The sequence below is a fragment of the Oncorhynchus keta genome, chromosome 1 (genome assembly GCF_023373465.1).
Source record: "Oncorhynchus keta strain PuntledgeMale-10-30-2019 chromosome 1, Oket_V2, whole genome shotgun sequence".
NCBI classification, from domain to species: Eukaryota; Metazoa; Chordata; class Actinopteri; order Salmoniformes; family Salmonidae; genus Oncorhynchus; species Oncorhynchus keta.
The window spans coordinates 72,163,721-72,190,083 of NC_068421.1; the positions used below are offsets into that span (position 1 = coordinate 72,163,721).

Below are 26,363 nucleotides of genomic sequence, written 5' to 3' on the forward strand. Positions count from 1 at the left end.
GCCACATTTCAGGCTTCAAACATAAAGATATAAAACTGTATTTTTTTGTGAAGAATCAACAACAAGTGGGACACAATCATGAAGTGGAACGACATTTATTGGATATTTCAAACTTTTTTAACAAATCAAAAACTCAAAAATTGGGCGTGCAAAATTATTCAGCCCCCTTAAGTTAATACTTTGTAGCGCCACCTTTTGCTGCGATTACAGCTGTAAGTCGCTTGGGGTATGTCTCTATCAGTTTTGCACATCGAGAGACTGACATTTTTTCCCATTCCTCCTTGCAAAACAGCTCGAGCTCAGTGAGGTTGGATGGAGAGCATTTGTGAACAGCAGTTTTCAGTTCTTTCCACAGATTCTCGATTGGATTCAGGTCTGGACTTTGACTTGGCCATTCTAACACCTGGATATGTTTATTTTTGAACCATTCCATTGTAGATTTTGCTTTATGTTTTGGATCATTGTCTTGTTGGAAGACAAATCTCTGTCCCAGTCTCAGGTCTTTTGCAGACTCCATCAGGTTTTCTTCCAGAATGGTCCTGTATTTGGCTCCATCCATCTTCCACTTCATGATTGTGTCCCACTTGTTGTTGATTCTTCACAAAAAAATACAGTTTTATATCTTTATGTTTGAAGCCTGAAATGTGGCAAAAGGTCGCAAACTTCAAGGGGGCCGAATACTTTCGCAAGGCACTGTATATGCCCTTTGTTGGCAATGACCGAGGTCAAACGTTTTCTGTAAGTCATCACAAGGTTTTCACACACTGTTGCTGATATTTTGGCCCATTCCTCCATGCAGATCTCCTCTAGAGCAGTGATGTTTTGGGACTGTTGCTGGGCAACACAGACTTTCAACTCCCTCCAAAGATTTTCTATGGGGTTGAGATCTGGAGACTGGCTAGGCCACTCCAGGACCTTGAAATGCTTCTTACGAAGCCACTCCTTCGTTGCCCGGGCGGTGTGTTTGGGATCATTGTCATGCTGAAAGACCCAGCCATGTTTCATCTTCAATGCCCTTGCTGATGGAAGGAGGTTTTCACTCAAAATCTCACGATACATGGTCCCATTCATTCTTTCCTTTACACAGATCAGTCGTCCTGGTCCCTTTGCAGAAAAACAGCCCCAAAGCATGATGTTTCCACCCCCATGCTTCACAGTAGGTATGGTGTTCTTTGGATGCAACTCAGCATTCTTTGTCCTCCAAACATGACGAGTTGAGTTTTTACCAAAAAGTTATATTTTCGTTTCATCTGACCATATGACATTCTCCCAATCTCCAAGCTCTTTGGTCTTGGCCATAGTGGAGTTTGGAGTGTGACTGTTTGAGGTTGTGGACAGGTGTCTTTTATGCTGATAACAAGTTCAAACAGGTGCCATTAATACAGGTTATGAGTGGAGGACAGAGGGGCCTCTTAAAGAAGAAGTTAGAGGTCTGTGAGAGCAAGAAATCTTGATTGTTTGTAGGTGATCAAATACTTATTTTCCTCCATAATATGCAAATAAATTCATTAAGAATCCTACAATGTGATTTTCTGGATTTTTTCCCTCGTTTTGTCTGTCATAGTTGAAGTGTACCTATGATGAAAATTACAGGCCTCTCTCATCTTTAAAAGTGGGAGAACTTGCACAATTGGTGGCTGACTAAATACTTTTTTGCCCCACTGTACATTATGTAACTGTCAAAAGGAAAGACTCATAAACTAAAGTTTTCCTTGTATATTTTTCTACCATAGAAGAGTCTGCTCTCCCTGTATAAAATATGGACGTATTCCCCTTCAATGGACTCTTTGTTGAAGTGACACATCTGGATAATTAAAGGGAGGTGAGACGTGGCAGTGTGTGTGTGTGTGGACTGTGTGTGTAGGCTGGTGGATTATTCCTACTGATGAATAGGCTGATGTGACTGAGAAGTCTGTCTGACTGACCCTCCCTCACACACACACACACACACACACACACACACACACACACACACACACACACACACACACACACACACACACACACACACACACACACACACACACACACACACACACACACACACACACACACACACACACACACACACACACAGCTGGTCAAAGCACTGCATAAGTATTCCTGTTAAAGAAAAAATATTTAGACCAATCATGGGAACTAGCAGTAGAATACACAATGGTACAATTTGGTAAGTTGTTTAAGGTTTGGACATTACAATGTGTGTAAAACAAAAATGGCTGTGAAACACCACAGGAACCCTCAATCCCACATCCCCATACAGTTTAACCTCCCATCCACCTCTTCCCAGCTTCACCTCATCCCACCTGCCAGGAAAACAGTGAGACCTCTCCTAGATGTCCCACCAGTCCCAACCACTCCCCAGTACTGGAAGTCCTCAGCCTCCCCCAGCCACCACCTTTGCCCCCCGGACCTAACCCCACCCTCCTACAACCCCACCGCTCCCCTGCCACCAGAACCCGACCAGTCAGAAATATGAACTTATCTCACAGGTTCACAGTGGTAAAACCTATGGGAGAGAAATATTACTGTGCTTCAAGGCTTTAATGTTTTTACTTTTCATGAATGTTTTATTTTGAAGATTGGATCAGAAATGTTCTCACTATCATCATGCTCTGTCACTCCCTCTTGCTTTTATTTAACTCCAAATGTATGTTCATGTAAAGTGAAGTTAGTGGGTTGAAGTTGTACAGAGCAGCAACTTAGTATGCTGTTCCTAAATATGAAGACCAGAACATTGCTTCTGGTGCTGGGAAAAAGAACGTTCTGCAAAACTATTGGTTCCCCCCAGGCTCAGAACAGGAAGTGGCCAAGGACAGATACTCCCGTCAGAAAACCACAGACTGGGCTTTGTGCGGCTGGAATTGGGAAATGGTTATTCAGCTACAGATATCATGAACTGGCTGCACTGGACAGAAACTTTTATGTTGACTGTGTGGAGACAGACACATATCAAGACATGAGCACTGTCAGTGAACTGAAACGGTCTGCTACTACTGATCAAACCATGCGCACTGTATTTAGTACAAGGTGGGACTGAAAAGAGAGGGGATGTGGGTTTTATGCTGATTGCACAGGGGTTTTGGATGTGCAGAAACAAATCATCTTCTCCTGGAAAGACTTCCTCTCCTTCCCTTGTCCTCTCACGGTCATACAGAGGGCTGATGGTCATTGCACCATGGGAAAACCGGTAGAGTCAACACACAGAGGTGCCCTGCTCTGGTCCCCTCCTCTGCTCGCCTGCCTTGGTCCCCTGGCCCTCTGACCTGGCCCTCTGACCTGGCTCTACTGTCAGCAGCACTCACATGCTATGCCATGAGCAAGAGGAGTAGTGGAGAGAGGAGAAGGGTAGAGAGAACGACTGGAGAGAGGAGAGTGGCTGTGGAACAAGCCCAGGCTCAGAGTAAAAGTGACCTGCGATGTGAATAACATTTGCTCCAGACTTTTCATGGAGTGATCAGCTCAATAACGGCAAAGGACGACAGCAAAATGGAAGCAAAGTGAAAAATGTTTATGCAACTAAGATCATTTGATGGTGTAGGAACAACTGTTGAATATACTTGTAAGTCTATGCACAGCATTCTGTGCATGGAGGAGAGCTTAATGACAGTAAAGGAAGAGGAATGGAGAGGTTTGATTTACTGTGGAACCAACTGGGCTCTACAGCACAACCTGAGACCATTGAGTAAAGTCTGCAATGTGTGTAATTCTGTCTCTGCGTGTGTGTGTGTGTGTGTGTGTGTGTGTGTGTATGTGTGTGTGTGCACGCGTGCATACTTGCCTGTGTGTGTAGGGTCTGCCTTCCCTCAGCCCGACTGTGTAGTGCGCCAGGCAGGGTAGTTATCTTTTATAGTGGCCAATTACAGTGAAGTAAAGCTGTACAGACCAATGATAGCAGCATGAAATCACCAGTCAGCCTTGATTAAAGGGGCATCCCTACAACTTACCCATAACCTGCTCTGAAACACACTACCTGTCACTATACACAGCCTGCTTTGAAACACAGTTAACCACTAGGATGGGAGGGCCTGAATGTGCCTAGTTACACATGAATGAGGAGAAGGCTGAATTAATAAATACAGAATAATATAAACTGTGACCCCTTATTGTTTCTCTTTCCGCACCCCCCTCTTCCTCTTGTATTCAGGTTGTGTAAACCAATTTTTTTTATACAGAATCTAACCTTTCCTAACCTATCATATGATGTGGCTTCAGGAAGTGTCATGATTGTGCATATCGGAGCTGAGATCTTTACCTCTTTCCCTGTACATTAATATACCATAGAGCTTGACTGAAAGATATCTGCCTCTGAAACAGACTGAAAGACAGAGAAGAGAAAAAGCAGAGAGATTATCTGAAAGCTATAATTTGCTCCCAACTTCAGTCAGTGTTGAGATCTGGTAGTGATTAATGGGCTAAGAGGGTGACACCCACACACACACATGACCGGGGACAAACTCCCTGCTCTCCAGGATACCTACAGCACCTGATGTCACAGGAAGGCCAAAAATATCATCAAGGACAACAACCACCCGAGCCAATGCCCGTTCACACCGCTATCATCCAGAAGGTGAGGTCAGTACAGGTGCATTAAAGCTGGGAAAGAGACACTAAAAAACAGCTTCTGTCTCAAGGCCAGACAAGTTGTTAAAAAACCATCACTAGCCGGCTTCCCCCAAGTTACGTAACCCTGCACCTTAGAGGCTGCTGACCTATATAAATAGACTTGAAATCACTGGCCAGTTTAATAAAATGGAACACTAGTCACTTCAATAATGTTTACATGTATTGCAGTACCCATCTCATATGTATATACTGTATCCTATACTATTCTACTGTATCTTATTCTATGCCGCTGACATTGCATGTCCATATATTTTTATATTCTTAATTCCATTCCTTTACTAGATTTGTGTGTATTGGGTATATGTTGTGTAATTGTTATTTTATACTTGTTAGATATTACTGCACTGTCGGAGCATTATGCTACAACCGCAATAACATCTGCTAAACATGTGTATGTGACCAATAAAATGTGATTTGACACACACGCAGGCCACACAAGCACACACATGCATGTACACTGCACACACGCACATGCAAACATACAATTATATCCACAAACTATTCTTCTCTGGAAAACATAAAAATCTAAACATTTGATTCATTCAAGGGTATGAAAGTACAAGCTATGGCTGGTAAGAGCAATGCAACCTGGGCAGACAGGCGGGGCAAATTAACAGAAAGTAAAACAATGCAGAGAGCATTCTATTGGCCATACGTTCATTAGCTGGAGCTGTGTATGTGTGTGTATGCAGCCATACGCTAGACAAGCTACCATGACCAGCCACATCAGCTTCTGATTACTGCCTCTCTAGTATCCCCTTAAGCCCATAACATAACATGCCATAGCAGATATTTCATTTTGATGGGAATGCATGAAATCCTAATCAAATGTAGTTGTTTTTTAAAATCCAAAACCAGAGCCAGGTGTAGGCATATAAAAAATAGGCTGTAAAGTTTCAGACTGTGACACAAGCGCGCCACGCATGCACGCCACGCACACGAGAGGTGGGAGGGAGAGGAAACACTGGAGAGCACAAGACTCCATTATGTGCATTTATGTGTAATGCTAATGTGTGACACATGGCAGGGAGGGGAGAAGGGAAGATTATATACAATGATGGCTGGTCCTGTGCTACCTAGGATGAAGTGCAAATCAACAACACAATTGTAGGGTTCTGTGTGACACACACTCAAACACTCACTATACACTCTCAATTGGTGTCACTCCCAGCCCTGATACTAGTGACCCTCTCCCTGACTGTCTGGCTGGTAAGACTATCTGGACTGTATTCAGCGTTAATGATACCCAGCTGGGCTTAACGAGACCTGAGAGAGAGAGCGAAAGACTGAGGGGAAGCGTCAGAGAGGAAAAGAGAGAAAGTAGAGAGAGAAAGACAAAGCAAGAAAGAGAGAAAGAGAGAGAGGGAGAGGAGAAAAAGGAGAGAGGTTTTAAACTGAACAGTATTGGATGGAGTTTTTAGAGTTAAATGAAGCCCTGTGGAAACTCAATGGTCAGGTCCAAGAAGTTATTTTCCATTTCCCCCCATAACAGCAGCAGTCAGTCTGCTGGACCATGGTGCTTAAATCCTCTCAGAGCCCCAGACCCACTCTCACTCTGCCTTTCCCCATCCATCTCAATTCTTTACTACTCAACTAAATCTGTTCATGTCAATATTACCACTTAAAGTACAACTTCTGCTGCTTCAATAAATTACCCAACTACTGCTGCTTCAATAAATTACATAACTACTACTGCTTCAATAAATTACCCAACTACTGTTGCTTCAATAAATTACACAACTACTGCTGCATCAATAAATTACCCAACTATTGCTGCTTCGATAAATTACACAACTACTGCTGCTTCAATAAATTACCCAACTACTGCTGCTTCAATAAATTACATACCTACTACTGCTTCAATAAATTACCCAACTACTGCTGCTTCAATAATTTACCCAACTACTGCTTGCTTCAATAAATTACCCAACTACTGCTTGCTTCAATAAATTACCCAACTACTGCTGCTTCAATAAATGACCCAACTACTGCTGCTTCAATAAATTACCCAACTACTGCTGCTTCAATAAATTACCCAACTACTGCTGCTTCAATAAATTACCCAACTACTGCTGCTTCAATAAATTACCCAACTACTGCTGCTTCAATAAATGACCCAACTACTGCTGCTTCAATAAATTACCCAACTACTGCTGCTTCAATAAATTACCCAACTACTGCTGCTTCAATAAATTACCCAACTACTGCTGCTTCAATAAATGACCCAACTACTGCTGCTTCAATAAATTACCCAACTACTGCTGCTTCAATAAATTACCCAACTACTGCTTGCTTCAATAAATTACCCAACTACTGCTGCTTCAATAAATTACCCAACGACTGCTGCTTCAATTAATTACCCAACTACCGCTGCTTCAATAAATTAAACAACTACTGCTACTTCAATAAATTACCCAACGACTGCTGCTTCAATAAATTACCCAAAGACTGCTGCTTCAATTAATTACCCAACTACTGCTGCTTCAATAAATTAAACAACTACTGCTGCTTCAATAAATGAAACAACTACTGCTTGCATTTGTAACACTACTACTGCTACTACAAATATCTCCATGGTCACACTTTATTTGAATCGTCCCATACAGATGGTCATCCTATACAAACAAACTATCCGTTGAGAAGCAACTGGTTTAGAATTTCGGGTTAACGTAAAGATTCAGTTTACGGTTAGTGTAAGGGTTAAGTTTAAGGTTAGGATAAGGGTTCATGTTAGGGCTAGGGTTAGTGGAGTTAGTTGAAATGTTGTTGACAGTTATTGAACGTCTACTGAACATCTACAAACATCTCCTTGGGACTATCCAAATAATGTGTTACTGCTCCACTTCTACTTCTAAAAACACCACCATAAGTACTGTTCTATTTCTACGCTATGTCCGAGTGGTTTCAAGCTGTCAAGACATTTCTCCCAAGACACTCCAGTACACTCAGAGACAGTTTGGATCATTATGTTTCCTTGAATATCGTACTGCTTATTCATGATACTCAACAAAATGTTCCATTCTAAAGTAGTAGTCACGAGAGAGAGAGAGAGAGAGAGAGAGAGAGAGAGAGAGAGAGAGAGAGAGAGAGAGAGAGAGAGAGAGAGAGAGAGAGAGAGAGAGCTGAGATATTTCTCTCTAACATTTTCCTGTTGTTTTCAGGTTCTTGCCAATCCATCCATCTGTGTGAGGCGTTAAGAGACCAGCTCCGTCTCATCGGTCTTCCCTCTGTTTTTCTCTTTCCTCTCTCCATCCACTCAAGGCATATTCCTACTCAGAGCAAAGTCATTATGTTTTATTCATCTCTTTCTTCACTATGTTCTCATCATGTGGACCTCAAAACTGAACCAGCAAGAGACAAACAACTTCAGCCTAGTTTGCTAAACATTGATCACGAACCAGTTTAGACGTTTGGGTGGTTGTGATATTCATGTACACTGGTACTTAGAGTAGGACAAGACTGAGTGTGACTGTGCATACTAACCAGTAGTTCACCCTGTCTTTAAATATAACACTTTATTCGTATAGTCCATCTGTAAACGCTCTACAGACTATCAGTAACATTTTAACCAACTATCTACCAACCCCAACCCTAGCTCTAACCCTAACCTTAAGCCTTACCCTATCCTCCGCCGAGTCCCCAACAACCGGATGTTCCGGTTCTAAGGGGAATTGGAAATAGAGCCTGTGACACTACTTCTGCTTTTGGACATTAACAAGGGGCTCGTTTGAGTGGTAAGGTGAAAACAAACCGACTGTAGACAAAAGTCGAGGAGTGAAGTCGGGTGTGGTGGTGCATCTGCGACAGCAAAGAGTCGGACACTGATGTGGTTTTCCAACAGCAAGGCCCAGTACAACATGGCGGTGTTGACATTGTTTTCAAGTTTGTCTTTGTAATGTAAAAATAAACATGTCTCCAACCCCCATATCACAAACTCATGAAGTGAAAATATGTGTGTGTATATTGTACAATAAATTGGTGTGAGAGACCCTCAAACATCACATTAATTTGCTCATATCCATGTATACACGAATTGGGGAAAGTTGGTTCCTTTTTCAGTCACATCTTGGGTCATGTTTGCATTGGTCAAACAAAATCACCTCCAACAATGCAGGCGATGGCAGCAGGATAAGTTTGGTGAAGAGTCATGGTGAAGAGTCATGGTGAAGAGTCATGGTGAAGAGTCATGGTGAAGAGTCATGGTGAAGAGTCATGGTGAAGAGTCATGGTGAAGAGTCATGGTGAAGAGTCATGGTGAAGATTCATGGCCTCATGCAGTTGACATGTAGGCACACGCTGGACAATAAAAAATAAAAAACATTTTCACCCCTTTTTTCTGGTAGTTACAGTCTTGTCTCATCGCTGCATCTCCTATACGGACTTGGGAGAGGCGAAGGTCGAGAGCCATGCGTCCTCCAAAACACAAGCCAACCAAGCTGCACTGCTTCTTGACACAATGCCCATCCAACCCTGAAGCCAGCCGCACCAATGTGTCGGAGGAAACACCGTACACCTGGCGACCGTGTCAGCGCGCACTGCGCCCGGCCCGCCACAAGAGACGCAAGTGCGCGATGAGACAAGGATATCCCTGCCGGACAAACCCTCCCTAACCCGGACGACGCTGGACCAACTGTGCGCCGCTCCATGGGCCTCCAGGTTGCGGCCAGTTGTGACAGAGCCTGGACAGACGTTGTTTTCCTAATTATTTGTAAGACCAGTATGTAGGGGATCTATACTGAACAGAAATATAAACTCCCCAGTGGGTTGGCCTGGCTCACAAGTGAGTGAGGGCCTTGATTAGGGCCTAATGAATTTATTTAAAATGACTGTTTTCCTTCTATGAACTGTAACTCAGTCAAATCTTTGAAATTGTTGCATGTTGCAGTTATATTTATGCTCAGTATAGTTTCAGTTGTTTCTTTTACCCCTGCTAGGTTAGTTTACCTATACCCTAACCCTAGTTTACCTATACCCTAACCCTAGTTTACCTATACCCTAGCCCTAGTTTACCTATACCCTAGCCCGAGTTTCCCTATACCCTAGCCCTAATCCTAGTTTACCTATACCCTAATCCTAGTTTACCTATACCCTAATCCTAGTTTACCTATACCCTAGCCCTAATCCTAGTTTACCTATACCCTAATCCTAGTTTACCTATACCCTAACCCTAGTTTACCTATACCCTAGCCCTAGTTTCCCTATACCCTAGCCCTAATCCTAGTTTACCTATACCCTAATCCTAGTTTACCTATACCCTAACCCTAGTTTACCTATACCCTAACCCTAGTTTACCTATACCCTAACCCTAGTTTACCTATACCCTAATCCTAGTTTACCTATACCCTAACCCTAGTTTACCTATACCCTAACCCTAGTTTACCTATACCCTAACCCTAGTTTACCTATACCCTAACCCTAGTTTACCTATACCCTAACCCAAGTTTACCTATACCCTTACCCTAGTTTACCTATACCCTAACCCTAACCCAAGCCCCTAACCCTAAACCTTATTCAATGGGTGTTTTCACACATGGTCCCTTTCAGTCAATTTTAGTGAACTACGTGTGGTTTGCTTAATTTTTTTGTGCAGTGTGAACACTCAAAAGGAACTCCGGACTAGAGGTCGACCGATTAATCGGAATGGCCGATTAATTAGGGCCGATTTCAAGTTTTCATAACAATCGGCAACCGGCATTTTTGGACTCCGATTACATGGCCAATTACATTTCACTCCACGAGGAGACTGCGTGGCAGGCTGACTACCTGTTATGCGAGTGCAACAAGGAGCCAAGGTAAGGTGCTAGCTAGCATTAAACTTATCTTATAAAAAACAATCAATATTAACATAATCACTAGTTAACTGCCCATGGCTGATGATATTACTAGTTTATCTAGCTTGTCCTGAGTTGCATATAATGAATGCGGTGCCTGTTAATTTATCATTGAATCATAGCATACTTCGCCAGAAAGGTGATTTAACAAGCGCATTCACGAAAAAAAGCACTGTTGTTGCACAAATGTGTACCTAATCATAAACATCAATGCCTTTCTTAAAATCCTTACACAAGTATATATTTTTAAACCTGCATATTTTGTTAATATTGCCTTCTAACATGAATTTCTTTTAACTAGGAAAATTGTGTCAATTTTCTTGCATTCTGTGTAAGCAGAGTCAGGGTATATGCAGCAGTCTGAGCCTCCTGGCTCGTTGCGAACTGTGTGAAGACCATTTCTGCCTAACAAAGACCGTAATTAATTTTCCAGAATTGTACATAATTATTACATAACATTGAAGGTTGTGCAATGTGACAGCAATATTTAGACTGATGGATGCCACCTGTTAGATAAAATACAGAACGGTTCCGTATTTCACTGAAAGAATAAACGTCTTGTTTCCGGATTTGACCATATTAATGACCTAAGGCTTGTATTTCTGTGTGTTATTATATTATAATTAAGTCTATGATTTGATAGAGCAGTCTGACTGAGCGGTGGTAGGCAGCAGCAGGCTCGTAAGCATTCATTCAAACAGCACTTTCGTGCATTTGCCAGCAGCTCTTCACTGTGCTTCAAGCATTGCGCTATTTATGACTTAAAGCCTATCAACTCCCGAGATTAGGCTGGCAATATTAAAGTACCTATTAGAACATCCAATGCCCATATGAATAACCCCTATGATGTAACTGGAATGAGATAGATGTTCTTCTTCTTTGTTTTAGTTTTATTATTTCACTGCCATACTGTGTTTGATCTTGTCTAGCCATCTTGTCTCAAGAGGACCACAATGGAAAAAAGTCCCAGACTATGTGTGTTATCCTTGATGATTTTATTAATGTGCATGTATGGCTTTTACATTTTATGTGTGCTTGTTTTTTTTTAAATGGTCAAATTAATAAACTAAACTAAAAGGTATATGAAATACAAATGGTATAGAGATAAATAGTCCTATAATAACTAACTACAACCTAAAACTTCTTACCTGGGAATATTGAAGACTCAAGTTAAAAGGAACGACCAGCTTTCATATGTTCTCATTTTGAGTACATTAAAAAAAAAAATTAAAAAGAGGACTGAGATCAGTTATTTTAAAGAGAAAAATATGTGAAAACACCCTTTAAGCCTAACCCTAACTTTAGCAAGCAGTTTGTTATCAACAGATAGTTTGTTGATAGTATGACCATCTGTAGAGCACCTACAGATTAACTTTCCGGACTATCCAAATAAAATGTGACCCACAATAATACATGGAATACTTTTTCTATGGAATATCCAAACTATCCAAATAAAGTTTGACCCATAAGAGTACATCAAAATGGTACACTATGGAATATGCTGGGCTCAGTCAGACATGGACCTACGGCAGGCAGGAAAGTCCATGTAAGCACGGTGCCTCTGCTGTGTTTTGAAAGGAGTTGAAATTACACCCTGACCCTGCTGGTTCAGTAGTGTGTCATTACATCTCTACCTCTGTATCTGGACAGACTCTGAGGCCCCAGGGGGAAGGAGGGAGAGAGGGAGGCAGGGATAGAGAGATAAATAGAGCGAGGGAGGAGTTGCTAATTGAAATTATATGTCTATTCCTCTGATAACTTAAAGCACATGTTGAGAGCTGGAAGAGAGATGTCAAGACTGGCTATTACCATCATTGAGGTCATGAACCTGGCTCAACACACACTCTCACATACCCACTCACACCCTGCCAGGAATGGCTAAGGGGTCACACCACATGCCTCACCACTTTGACCTCCTCAGAACAACTGTCCTTTATGACACTGTGGTCATCAACACTAACTTGGTTCAGATGGCTCAGCCCGGCTGGAGCAAGGTGTCGGCAACACCAGACCAGTGACTATTAGATCCTGTATGAGTCATGACTATGTATATATTGATATTTATTTGGGATAAAACTGCCTGCTAAGTGATTGTGTTACGTCCCCACATCAAAATGGTTGAATTTAGCCTCTGTTTGGATTGGATCTGTCACCCACATACCACCTACGTAATACCTATATCCTGTCTGCATGACACAAGAGGACAAGGATAGACACACAAAGATGCATGGTATGTATGATAATACCAAGCCAAAATAACGTATCAGGGCCAGGAACTCAAGTGGTCTACAGTTGCTAAACTTTTCCATAACAGAGTAAACAAATGTCCAGAAAAACAAAGCACAACAAATTCTCTCTGGGGTTTGAACTCGATGCACGAAAGTGAAAAAGCCTCAAGCTATTTCTGCATTAGTTCCACTGCTGCTTCTCCAGACAATAAAACAAGACTTACAATATCCCTCTATCAATGCAGAAGCACAACATATTTTTGCAGTCAACATTTTTAAAGAGATGTCGTTTTAAATCAAACTAGACACAGTTAATACAGTATGGGTGTAAATGGCCTCTGTGTATAGCAGCTGGATTGCAGCGGTGCTTTACAAAGTGAAGTGTGGATCTGAGATAGGCTGCATCTCATCTCTCTGCTATCCTCTATTCTAGTCTGCCATGTAAACAGTAGCTCTCTCTCACTCAAGAAAAACCGGGATACTGGGTTCATAACTAGACTATAAACACGCCGAGACACCTAGAGGTACTGACACAATTCTAAGAAAGCAAAAGTATCACTATAGCTTCCAGTGGAACCCAAACCCTTCACCCTTGAAACACATTTTAAAAAATGGTTATTTTTGAGAAAAAGTTTGAAACGTACTTTTAAAGAGTTTTGTCCTTTCAAACCATTTGTTCAGAGGAAGCGGTGGAATATTCCAGTGAGTGTCCGTGTCCCCAGTTCTATCAGAATCCAAGCCTTTTCGATCTTTTCTTCCTCGCTCCGCTCAGTTCCCTCTCATACTCACTGGGCTGATGCAAGACACCCTTGAAAAAAATAACAAAACGGAGCTTGGAGCGGACGCAGAGAAAGAGGGGGAATCACATTCTGAGAATTCTTGGGGGCATGCCAAAGTCCCAGATTTCACATGCTACAAATAAGGTTTCAATTAAGCCAGAGCCCAGTACCCAATCATAATGCTTATTTCTCCTGGAGGATAAAGTTATTTTGATAGCCTGAGGGAGCGATGAAACCACTTTAATTCACGGCAGCAATAATTCATTAAGCAAAACAACGTAAATTCAACGTTGCATATTCTTGTTGTGTGGAAGAAATTACATTTGATACTGTTGACAAATACAGTGCCTTCAGAAATGGTTCATACCCTTGAATAATTCCACATTTTGTTGTGTTAAAGCCTGAATTCAAAATGGCAAAATACTTTGTTGAAGGTCCTTTGGCAGCAATTAGAGCTGTGAGTCTTTCTGGGATTTTCTCTATGAGCTTTTCAACCCTGGATTGTGCAACATTTGACCATTATTCTATTCAAAATCCTTCAAGCTCTGTCAAAGTGGTTGTTGATCATGGCTAGACAACCATTTTAAGGTCTTGCCATAGATTTTCAGTCAAAACTGTAACTCGGCCACTCAGGAACATTCAATGTCTTCTTGGTAAGCAACTCCAGCGTAGATTTTGCCTTGTGTTTTAGTGTGAATTAATCTCCCAGTGTCTGGTGAAAAGCTTACTAAACCAGGTTTTCTAGGATTCTGGCTATGCTTAACTACATTCTTTCTTTTTTTATCCTGAAAAATGTTTTAGTGCTGAACGATTACAATCATATCCATAACACAAACAAGCCACCACTATGCTTGAAAATATGGAGAGTGGTACTTAGTAATGTGTTTTATTGGATTTTCCCAAAACATAACACTTTGTATTCAGGACAAAAAGTGAATTGCTTTGCCAATTTTTTTGCAGTATTAATTTAGTGCCTTGTTGCAAACAGGATGCACAGGCTTTCTTTTCACGCTGTCAACTAGATTAGTATTGCGGAGTAACTACAATGTTGTTGATCCATCCTCAGTTCTCTCTTATCACAGCCATTAAACTCTGTAATTGTTTTAAAGTCCCCATATTGAAATCCTAGAGCGGTTTCCTTCCTCTCCTGCAACTGAGTTAGAAAGGACACCTGTATTTTTGTAGTGACTGGGTGTATTGATACACTATCCAAAGTATAATTAATAACTTGTTTTACAAAAACATTTTTGACTGATTTACCAATAGGTGACCTTTGCGAGGCATAGGAAAATCACCCTGGTCTTTGTGGTTCAATCAGTGTTGAAATTCACTGCTCTACTGAGGGACCTTACAGATAATTGTATGTGTGGGGTACATAGATGAGGTAGTCATTAAAGTAAAAAAATGCTATTATTGCACACAGAGTGAGTAAATGCAACATGAGACTTGTTAAGCAAACTCATTTATTTAGACTTGCAATAACAATGGGCTTGAATACTTGACTCAAGACATTTCAGCTTTTCATTATTATGGGGTACTGTGTGTAGGCCAGTGAGTACACACTGCAAGTACACAGATACTTACAATTCATGAAGCACTTTTATACATTGATAACACTAGGACCACAGAATGAGCTCACCTTAGTGATGAGTAAGGACAGTCACCACCTGATGACAATATCACCGCCAGTGTTCCATAGCTGATGTGGACTAAAGCACCAGACTCAGGAAATAAAAGGGATAATGAGGATGAAGGTAAGGATCAACGTATCAAATAATGATAAGGGGGTGGAATTACCCTTTAAATGCACCCCTTCCTTCATGATGGAAAAGCATGGTGTGGCTTAGTGAGGAAAGCACGCTCTACAGTAGTCCAGTTAAGGACAGTCCAGTGTGCTAAAACTCTATCGATGCACATGGTCATGTTTCATATCTGCCTGAAGAAATATAACATTCTACAAAATACATCAAAGTAATTTACCTCAGTAAATTCAACATTTACACTTTACATTGAGGTATCCTTTATAAAAGTGTTACGTAAGCATATCCCTCGGTCACTGCAATACCTTCTGTCAGAGGTAGAAGCGGGAGTGAGAGCAAATGAAAGGGAAAGGAGAAGAAAAAAGGAGAAAGTCAGCAATAGAAAGTGAGAGGATTGTTTGTGTGTGAGAGACAGAGACAGACAGAGGGAGAGAAACGGTTAGCAGCCACAGAGTAGATTTCCTGAGTGGCTGCAGCAGTAAGTGTAGCATGCTCACTATGGCCCATCTTAAAACACAAACCATGTGCTGCTTGCTGGAAACTCTGATTCAACACACCAGGACTTCTAATGCAAAAGACACACCTATCACACAAAGGACCGACAAATCTACACACAGGGTGCGCACTACACACAGGGTGCGCACGGGCAGACAACTACACACACCATGCTAACCTTATGTTTAATCAAAGAAGACTCATACCTCTTCAAATTGGATATTTCTTTAATAAAGAAAATGGAAAACAATTCTTATGTGAACAGCGTCATTTGGAAGCCAATCAGGCAGAAGACTAGCAGTAGTGCGCTATGCAACCCAGTTATCATTAAAAAACGATTTCCATGAACCAACATTACATGTTAATAATAAATCAATCATTTATATTAGGTTCATCTGACTACAATTGCTATACCTATCTCTATTTGTATCTGTATGTACAAATCACTTGGTAAAATGCATAGGTGGTAATTTCCATCTACAAGACAGATAAAAACATTGGACTTAAGCAAAATAAATAGCTTGATCTTCAGACTGCTTCATCCAGCCCCACAAGGCTTCTGTCCTTCATCCTGTGCTGCGGCCACGTGCTCCTCAGAAAGAAAAAAAACATTTGGAAAACATTCCAACTGGGGGTTGGATCTCATGGTACTGAGTTATAGTACAGGTTTCCCACTTACAATTCCAATTAAGAAGCTTGTTTTGGGATGTTGGAAATGCATTGTGTTTCAATTATTTAGGAAAGCAAATGAACGCAGCATTATTGCACGGAAACAATCGTCACAGTTTCTTCCAGTTGTAGGGAGGAGGAGAGTGAGTGGAATAGGTCTTTGGCTCATCTCTGGTTTTTGCTCACTCGCTCTCTCTCCCTCCCTCCATTTTCCATCCCTCACAAGCCATTCTTCACCAGTTCGTGGGCTCCACTTTCGTCGATGACCAGGGTAGGGCGGAACTCTCGCCCACTCACCAGCGCCTCCAAACCCTGCAACACAACAGGAAGTGACATCAGGCTATTATATCAACAACACTGGTAAAACTGAATTAAGTAACTATAACAAAGAATCACTTTTTAATATTTATTTCTATTTGAACTGAATTAAGTAACTATAATAGGAATCACTTTTTAATATTTATTTCTATTTGAACAGGTCCCTACTGTCCCTCCCCCTTACCTCTCCGCCATAGGACACCAGTGGGGAGATCTCACATTTGATTGGCAGGTCTGTTCCATCCTTCAGACTGTGGGGAAAAGAAGAGGAGGAAAGAATGAGAGAAGGAAAGGTTGAGTGCTTTTCTCTTGTGTATGGAGTGAGAAAATAGAAGAGGCAGCTGGATGTGTGATTCTCTGCTCCAGCTGTTCTTAGGTGTTTAGATGTTTGGAGCAAAGCATTAAAGCGTTCACATCAGAGAGACTCCTAGACCTTTTTCCTGGACCCAGATAAACCCTATTCCTGGGGTAAAAATCACTTTCAGAGATTCCATTTAGTCCAAGAGTAGGCTTCATCTGGGTCCAGGAAGACTAAGTAGGCAGTTTGAAGTGGAAGTGAATGAAGTCTATATTGATTGGGAGAGAGCATACATCATACAGAAAGAGCCATTACACCTTATTGCAATCTAATGTCACCACTAAGTAGCATTTATGAACATTTATGAATGTAATAAATACTTTAAAAAGGCTGTTGAATACACTACTTTAAATCATAATCTTTGAACAATGATTTAAATGTATTTAGTGTTGCCGTCACAATCACAGGTAACTGGCCAACATCAGATCTGAAATGGCCCCTCAAAATCAATTGCAAAGCATGCCCAGTGCCCATTACCCATGACCCAGCATGCTCCACATTCCATGGGTTAGTAGCTACTGTCCCAGTTAGCACTAGGGCCTGCACCAATATCTTATGCATCCTTCCTTCCTTCCCTCCTTCCTTGAGATAATCACTGCTCTAGGATGGTTTGATTGGTGAAAGCAACAGGATGATAAACTGGCCTACACTTACCTAATCACATGCAGACCAAGTCAGTAGGCAGGTCAGGTACCCTGTGACCTCACTATGACTTGACCAGGGCCCTAGTACAGCTAAACCCCAGGCTGCATCTCAACACACTAGTCCCTTCCTCTCCTCTCCTTCCCTTCACCCACACTGATAATAAACTGACCAGGTGAAAGTAGGACAGGAGACAGAGGAAGCCAGTATACAAAATTGAGACACAGCCCAGGTGTGTGTGTGACAGTGGGTTACAGTGAGCAACTGTGTGAAAGCCAAAGCCCCGTCACCATGCAGTAACTCAGTCAGTAGCACAGAAAATAGTTACTTCTGGTTGACATCAGCTGTGCCACATCCTGCAGGTCCATCTCTGGAAACATTAAAACATTACACAGGACACACAGGGTTAAGGGGAACCGTGAGAGGGATACTGTGAGAAAAAGTGGGATTGTGTAAAAGGTGTGACAGGGAGACTATATGGTGATGAACGTGACAACAGGTGGAGAGATAAATAGAATGTATATTCACTGTGAGTGTGTGTCTCTCACCTGGGTATAGCAGGCACACGTGTCCCGTTCTCGTCTATAAAGTGTCCTGCAGCATTGAGGACCCAGCGGTGATGCAGGGACATGAGGGCGTGTTTCACCGTGGTGGGCGTGTCTTTACCGTCCTGGCTGTCGGCGTTCTTCAGGGCAGAAAACTCGTCTTCACGAAGAACCTCATACACCACAAAGGCCCTGAGACACACAAAACCCAGTGTGAAAATGCATCTTTTGTGCTACCGTTTCAAAGGTAACCCACCCTTGAACAACAAAACATATTTATCATCTTTATCAAAACCACCTGAGAATGGCAGTTCTAAAATAGAGCCACATAGAATTGCATCCTCATTGCAATGAGGAATCCTTTGACTCCATGTAAAGTTCTAAAAGCAGCAACATGACACAGAGGTGATGTCATGAATCAACCGCTGAGAAAGAGACTGGAGCAGCTCGTAAAACCTACATCTTACAGGCCCCAGCAGCCAGAGGAGGAGGGCTGGGCTGGCTCTGGGACAGTGGCTATGGAGCTGGGGTTTGGGCTAGGTGTCTGAGGTCCTGGAACCTGCCAAGGAGATGGGGGATGGAAGCTGGGGCTCCAGAGATCTGGGTGTCAGGACCTGGGTCTTACTAACAGATGCCTGGCTGTGTCTCCCCCTTCCCTCTCCATAGGTTAAGGGGAAATGCAGCCAGCTCCACACATGCTAAAGTCAGCTGGAAAATCACTGCACTTACTTGGCAAACTGGAAGATGTCAAAGACAAATTTTTCCATTTTAATCCCGTTGGGTTTGTCGGGTTTGATTAGCCGTCCCTGCGTGTCCACATACAGGATTTTCTTCTGGGCCACGTGATGCTGCAGCTGAGGCTCAAACGTCCTGAGAGAGAGTTTCAAGTTTCAATGTCACATGCAAGTAATGTCTTTTTTTGTGAGCTCTAACGCCAACAGTGCAGTAATTAATAACAATGTAATGCAAAAAACGGTAGAACAAAAACACATGAGAAATAAAAACAAGCGCACACACACACACACATATATTAAAAGTCAGTTCCTGTACCATATTTACAATGTGCAGGGATACTGGATTGATAAAAGGTAGATAGTACCTTCAGAGAGTATTCATACCCCTTAAATTATTCCACATTTTGTCATGTTAAAGCCTAAATATGAAATGGATTACATTTTTACCCATCTACACACCCCATAACGACAAAGTGAAAACAGGTTTGACAATTTGGAAAATTTATTGAGAATGAAATACAGAAATATCAAATTTACAAAAGTATTCACACCCCTGAGTCAATACATGTTAGAATCACCGGCAGCGATTACAGCAGTTTGTCTTTCTGGGTAAGTCGCTAAGAGCTTTGAATACCTGGATTGTACAATATTTAGCCATTCTTTTCCAAATTCTTCAAGCTCTGTCAAATTGGTTGTTGATCATTAATACACAACCATTTTCAAGTCTTGCCATAGATTTTAAAGTCGATTTAAGTCAAAACTGTAGGTTGGCCACTTAGGAACATTCACGGTCTTCTTGGTAAGCAACTCCATTGTAGATTTGGCCTTGTGTTTTAGGTTATTGTCCTGTTGAAAGTGTGTAGTGGAAAGCAGAATAATCCAGGTTTTTCTCTAGGATTTTGCCTGTGCTTAGCTCCACTCCATTTATTTGTTATCATGAAAAACTCCCCAGTCCTTAATGATTACAAGCATACCCATAACATGATGCAACCACCACTATGCTTGAAAATATGGAGAGTGGTATTGTGTTGTATTGGATTTGCACAAAACACAACACTTCATATTAAGGACAGAAATGTAATTGCTACCCCTATTTTTTGCAGTATTACTTTAGTGCCTTGATGCATGTTTTGGAATATTTTTATCCTGTATAGGCTCCCTTCTATTCACTCTGTCAACTAGGTTAGTATTGTGGAGTAACTACAATGTTGTTGATCCATCCTTAGTTCTTTTATCACAGCCATTCAACTCTCGGTTTTAAAAGTCACCATTGTGAAATCCCTGAGCAGTTACCTTCATATCCTGCAACTGAGTTAGGAAGGACACCTGTATCTTTGTAGTGACTGGGTGTATTGATACACCATCCCAAGTGTAATTAATAACTTCACCATGATCAAAAAGGATATTGAATGTCTGGTTATTTTTTTATATATTTTTTTACCCATCTACCAATATGTGCCCTTAATTGCAAGGCATTGGAAAATCTCCCTGGTCTTTGTGGTTGAATCTATGTTGAAATTCTCTGCTGGACTGAGGGACCTTACAGATAGTTGTATGTGTAGGGTACAGAGATGAGGTAGTCATTAAAAAAATCATGTTAAAACACTATTATTACACACAGAGAGAGGCCATGGAACTTGTGACTTGTTAAGCAAATGTCTACTCCTGAACGTATTTAGGCTTGCCATAACAAAAGGGGTTGAATACTTATTAATTCACGACATTTCAGCTATCATTATCAACTGATTTGTAAAAAAAAAAAAAAAAAAAATGATGGGGTATTGTGTGTAGACCAGTGACAAACAATTCATCATGTGGAAAAAGTCAAGTAGTGTGAATACTTTCTGAAGGCGCTGTATGTGAGGTGACTAGGCATCAGGATATATGATAAACAGAGTAGCGGCAGCATACAGTGGGGCACAAAAGTATTTAGTCAGCCACCAATTGTGCAAGTTCTCCCACTTAAAAAGATGAGGCCTGTAATTTTCATCATAGGTACACTTCAACTATGACAGACAAAATGAGGGAGAAAAAAAAATCCAGAAAATCACATTGTAGGATTTTTAATGAATTTATTTGCAAATTATGGTGGAAAATAAGTATTTGGTCAATGACAAAAGTTTCTCAATACTTTGTTATACACCCTTTGTTGGCAATGACAGAGGTCAAACGTTTTCTGTAAGTCTTTACAAGGTTCTCACACACTGTTGGTATTTTGGCGCATTCCTCCATGCAGATCTCCTCTAGAGCAGTGATGTTTCGTGGCTGTTGCTGGGCAACACGGACTTTCAACTCCCTCCAAATAATTTCTATGGGGTTGAGATCTGGAGACTGGCTAGGCCACTCCAGGACCTTGAAATGCTTCTTACGAAGCCACTCCTTCGTTGCCCGGGCGGTGTGTTTGGGATCATTGTCATGCTGAAAGACCCAGCCACGTTTCATCTTCAATGCCCTTGCTGATGGAAGGAGGTTTTCACTCAAAATCTCACGATACATGGCCCCATTCATTCTTTCCTTTACACGGATCAGTAGTCTTGGTCCCTTTGCAGAAAAATAGCCCAAAAGCATGATGTTTCCACCCCCATGCTTCACAGTAGGTATGGTGTTCTTTGGATGCAACTCAGCATTCTTCGTCCGTTCTTCGTCCTAACCCGTACCAAAAAGTTATATTTTGGTTTCATCTGACCATATGACATTCTCCTAATCTTCTTCTGGATCATCTAAATGCTCTCTAGCAAACTTCAGACGGGCCTGGACATGTACTGGCTTAAGCAGGGGGACACGTCTGGCACGGCAGGATTTGAGTCCCTGGCGGCGTAGTGTGTTACTGATGGTAGGCTTTGTTACTTGGTCCCAGCTCTCTGCAGGTCATTCACTAGGTCCCCCTGTGTGGTTCTGGGATTTTTGCTCACCGTTCTTGTGATAATTTTGACCCCACGGGGGTGAGATCTTGTGTGGAGCCCCAGATCGAGGGAGATTATCAGTGGTCTTGTATGTCTTCCATTTCCTAATAATTGCTCCCACAGTTGATTTCTTCAAACCACGCGGCTTACCTATTGCAGATTCAGTCTTCCCAGCCTGGTGCAGGTCTAGAATTTTGTTTCTGGTGTCCTTTGACAGCTCTTTGGTCTTGGCCATAGCGGAGTTTGGAGTGTGACTGAGGTTGTGGACAGGTGGCTTTTATACTCATAACAAGTTCAAACAGGTGCCATTAATACAGGTAACGAGTAGAGGACAGGGGAGCCTCTTAAAGAAGTTACAGGTCTGTGAGAGCCAGAAATCTTGTTTGTTTGTAGGTGACCAAATACTTATTTTCCACCATAATTTGCAAATTAATTTAAATTAAAAATCCTACAATGTGATTTTCTTTTTCTCATTTTGTCTGTCATAGTTGAAGTGTACCTATGATGAAAATTACAGGCCTCTAGTCTTTTTAAGAGGGAGAACTGGCATATTTTATTATCAATTGGCCAGTAGAATGGAGGGAAGAGGTGGCTGGTTTTCCCTTGACCTTAATCGCGCCAGGATCCCCCACTCCTGCCTATAAAGTCGGCTGACCCTCTTGGGTAGAACGAAAATATGGTCGGAATTGTTAAGTTTATGTTTTAAGTATCCCTATATTTCTGTTATTACGGGGCTATCACTCAGTCAAAAGTGTGCCTGCGCAGGGAGTCTTGCTGTTGATGGACCTAGCCTTGAGTGGAATGGCTACCTTATAGTATAGTAAACTTTGTTAAACTGGAACCTTGTCGTTGTCATTTCGAGTTAACATTGGTAGCAGAGGATGGCTAATAACTACAATGTGCCACTGACGAGAAGAGGTCATATGAAAGTTGGAAAAATTAACTTGGAATCTGGACACGGGTTACTAATCTAGACGAGAAAAAGCAAGCACTTGTGGTGGTATTGTCACTCGAGGGAAGAGAGAGAGATGCAGACTGGAAATATCCCTGGAGGATTTGAACAAGGATGACGGTATGGGAACTTTGATCAGAGCACTGGGTTCTGTATTTCTTAAAGAAGAGAATGACCGTGCTTACGAGGCATATTCAAACTTTGACAGTGTTACGAGAAATATTTTGGTTGCAATGACAGACTACATCACTGATTTCGAACAGAGGTACAATAGGATGCGCAAGTACGACATGGTTCTCCCGGATGCAGTGTTAGTATCTCGCAACTTGAAAGCTGCCTGTCTAGATGGTAGATGGTAGGGAGAAATAGTTGGCTTTGACCGCTTGTACTGTGCTGACTTTTGCATCCATGAAGTCGGCACTAAAAATACTTTGATTATTTTGATTTTTTTTTAGGTTAAACTGGAACCTTGTCGTTGTGTCATTTCAGGTTAACAGGAATTACAGAAAGAGCCCAGGCCAGATGAATAGAAGTCAGAATTTAGGTAAATAACTGCCGATCTTATGTTGTAGGAAATTATAGCAGATACATTCCCTGCAAATAAAGTAAAAAATAAACAAAATAGCTAAGTTGGATCGAGCTTGCAAAACCACGGCCAACCACGGTGGAGAGAGAGAAAGGGGGTAAGAGAAAGACGGGGATGCAGAGAGCGAGAGAGAGCGAGAACAACAAAGACCCCACTGAGAGTACACAATGGCTGACCACTGACTGACCCAAAAATAAGAAAATCCTTGACTGTACAGACTTTGTGGGCATAGCCTTGCTAATGAGAGAGGCAGACCTGGCCCTCAAAAGACAGGAGGTGCCCACTGTCCACAAAATTAGGTGGAAACTGATCTGCACTTGCTAATCTCCTGCCAAATATATGACCATATTAGAGACCCACAAAGAATTTGAAAACAAATCCAACATTGATAAACTCCCATATCCAGGGCATACAATTAACACCTGCCAAATGCGGGTAGATTTAGGTATTGCAGGTAAGAATGTCTATATTACCAGCCACGTTGGCGGTTGGTCAAGTTGCAGGGCTCTAAAGTGCGAGCCCCACATTGAATAAAAATAGTAAAAAGTCAAGTATGAGCACATGTGAGTTAGGGTCAGAAAAATGCTGCAGTAGTTGTTTTCAAAGTATTTCTGCTGTTTTGTTTCATAGCTGCTAAATTGCAAAAAGAAATAGAAATCCTAGACTGAACAAAAACATAAATGCAAACGTGTTAGTCCCATGTTTCATGAGCTGGAATAAAATATCCCTGAAATGTTCCATACGCACAAAAAAACATTTCTCTCAACTTGTGCACAAATGTGTTTACTTCCCTGTTAGTGAGCATTTCTCATTTGCCAAGATAATCCAGCCATCTGACAGGCGGCATATCAAGAAGCTGATTAAAAAGCAATATCATTCCACAGGTGCAGCTTGTGCTGGGGACTGTAAAAGACCATCGTAGATTGTTTGGTCGATAGGCTGTTGGTCGACCAAGATTTCTTTAGTCAAAAGAATGAAATACAAATATTGTGGTGTACAAGACACGTGTCTGATTCACATCTGTTTGAGTGGACTAATCCATTGTGGAGGCCCTGGGGATGGTACAGTTCATAACTCTAAGACATGTGCTACTGAAATTGTATATGGTTATATTACATAAGAACAATGATAAAACAAAAGCGCTTTCTCCCATGTTGGATAGTGATAGCTGTCTACGGTTCTGAAACACATCAGTGCATTGTTGAATTGGCACCTTTTCCTAGACAATGTTGCTATATGCATAATAGCAAAGTTAACCAGCACATTGGTCTTGAGAACAATACAGCGGAGGCAGAAGCAGAATGTGGAGATGAGAAAACTGCCATTGCCTTTTCTACAAAAAGTGAGGAGAGAGGAAATCACAACTTAATTAGGTCTATAATCAATAGCCTAACTGTTAAATGTGCCTGGCTTTATAAATCAATATACTGTATCTACAGAAATAAGACAGATCCTGCTTCTGTTGCCTGTTTGAGTTTTTAATAGCCTACTCATTCCATGAGCATCAAGCCTCACAACATGTCAAGTAAACATTTTCACAAATTTGGCTGTTTTTAATTTATTTGCTGTAATGAAGGCTTTACACTTTTTGTCCCTCAGAACAGCCTCCCTGGTATTATTGATGTAGTGTTGTTTACACGGTTTCAAATTGTCCAAAAAATATTACAATAATAATGCTGCTTTTTCTTGATCTACTTATTGTTATTACTATTATTACGGCACAATCAAATCAATTGCTGTCGGACTCCCACTAACCATTTGTGTGTTAATTATTTAATCAAACAGTGTGCTTAAAGCATCAGACAAGCTCAGTGAATATGGTTGATTTGTTTAAAACACATCAAATGTGTCAATATATGTAAAAATATACACGTTTTAAAATTTTGACCAATTGATTGGCGACTCCTGGTCAACTAAGATTTTTTTTTAGTCGAGGACAGCCCTACTTTTGTTTAATGATTATTTCACTTGCTTTGGCAATGTAAACATATGTTTCCCATATCAAATCAAGCCCATTTGAATTGAACTGAAAGGGGGGGATGCAGAGAGAGGTGGATGCAGAGAGAGGGTGAGATCAGGAAATTTGAAACACGCACTTGGTTTTAACAGTTAAAAGTGAAGAAAAAAATAAAAACTTCCAAACTAAACTTCAGCTTTTTCTCCTTTCATTTACTTCACCTTAGATTCTGGATATTCATTAAAGTCACTGTGATGTTTCCAGGGATATATCAGCTGACAGACACTGCTCATTAGAAACCAGCTAGGTCCAAAGCCACTACTAAGCTCCCAGGTTATGAGGCTCCCACTAGGCAAGTAATGATCTCAAATACCTGCTTAATGAGGGATACCCATTCACCATGTAATTACTCACTTACTGTATGGAGGTGTGTGTGGCTGTGTGCTTGCATAAATGTTTGTGTGTGTTTGAGACTCACTGGACGATGTCCCTGAGGAAGGCTAGGGTGAAGAAGTGATTGGCCACGTTTCCTGCATTGAACATCAGCCGTCCGTCCACGCTGCGCTTCTCAGCCGTAGCCAAGGTGATCTCGCTGTACTCTACCACCTGGTAACGTCCGTCGACTTTACAGACCACGCCCACCGCCTCCGTTGGATTGGTCTTCTCCACCACCTGGAAGTGATGCCACAGGAAGGGATTTAACCTGGGTCAAAATGTCTCAAAAATGTAGATATGGATGGGATTCTTAAAAATAGCATTTAACTCTACATTTGTCTGAATCAGAAATCCAGCCCTTAGCCCATCTGGTTGGTAGTCAAAATGACAGAGCTGGGCTTGATGAGGGGGTTAGTATTGGGGCAAGAATCCACATCAACTGTAATGTTTGTCAGTTAATGACACGAGGGTGGGTCCCTGCATTCCTCTGATCCTAGCAGAACCGCCACACCACAGCGCTTAATCTGACACACAACAGGAATGGG

General features: G+C 41.5%; 2 protein-coding genes across 7 annotated transcripts in view; both read right to left on the reverse strand.

Annotated features, from left to right (window-relative positions):
• The window catches only part of LOC118392841 (discoidin domain-containing receptor 2), a 60,172-nt gene extending 46,674 nt beyond the window's left edge, over window positions 1-13,498 (reverse strand). For 2 of the 4 annotated variants that reach the window (XM_052460521.1, XM_052460498.1), the window contains exon 1: window positions 13,330-13,498. The gene's annotated coding sequence lies outside the window, so the exon portion shown is untranslated. The remainder of the gene's footprint in view (window positions 1-13,329) is intronic. The other 2 variants (XM_052460514.1, XM_052460490.1) reach the window with 1 other exon arrangement.
• Window positions 13,499-15,928: 2,430 nt separating this feature from the next.
• Window positions 15,929-26,363, reverse strand: part of LOC118392865 (UDP-N-acetylhexosamine pyrophosphorylase-like) — a 35,393-nt gene continuing 24,958 nt past the window's right edge. For 2 of the 3 annotated variants that reach the window (XM_035784845.2, XM_035784855.2), the window contains exons 7-12: window positions 25,862-26,055; window positions 18,981-19,121; window positions 18,255-18,443; window positions 18,035-18,076; window positions 16,891-16,957; window positions 15,929-16,700 (exon numbers count right to left, since the gene is read on the reverse strand). In XM_035784845.2, the coding sequence (XP_035640738.1) occupies window positions 16,608-16,700; window positions 16,891-16,957; window positions 18,035-18,076; window positions 18,255-18,443; window positions 18,981-19,121; window positions 25,862-26,055 (726 nt within the window). In that variant the 3' untranslated portion in view covers window positions 15,929-16,607. The remainder of the gene's footprint in view (window positions 16,701-16,890; window positions 16,958-18,034; window positions 18,077-18,254; window positions 18,444-18,980; window positions 19,122-25,861; window positions 26,056-26,363) is intronic. The other variant, XM_035784862.2, reaches the window with a different exon arrangement.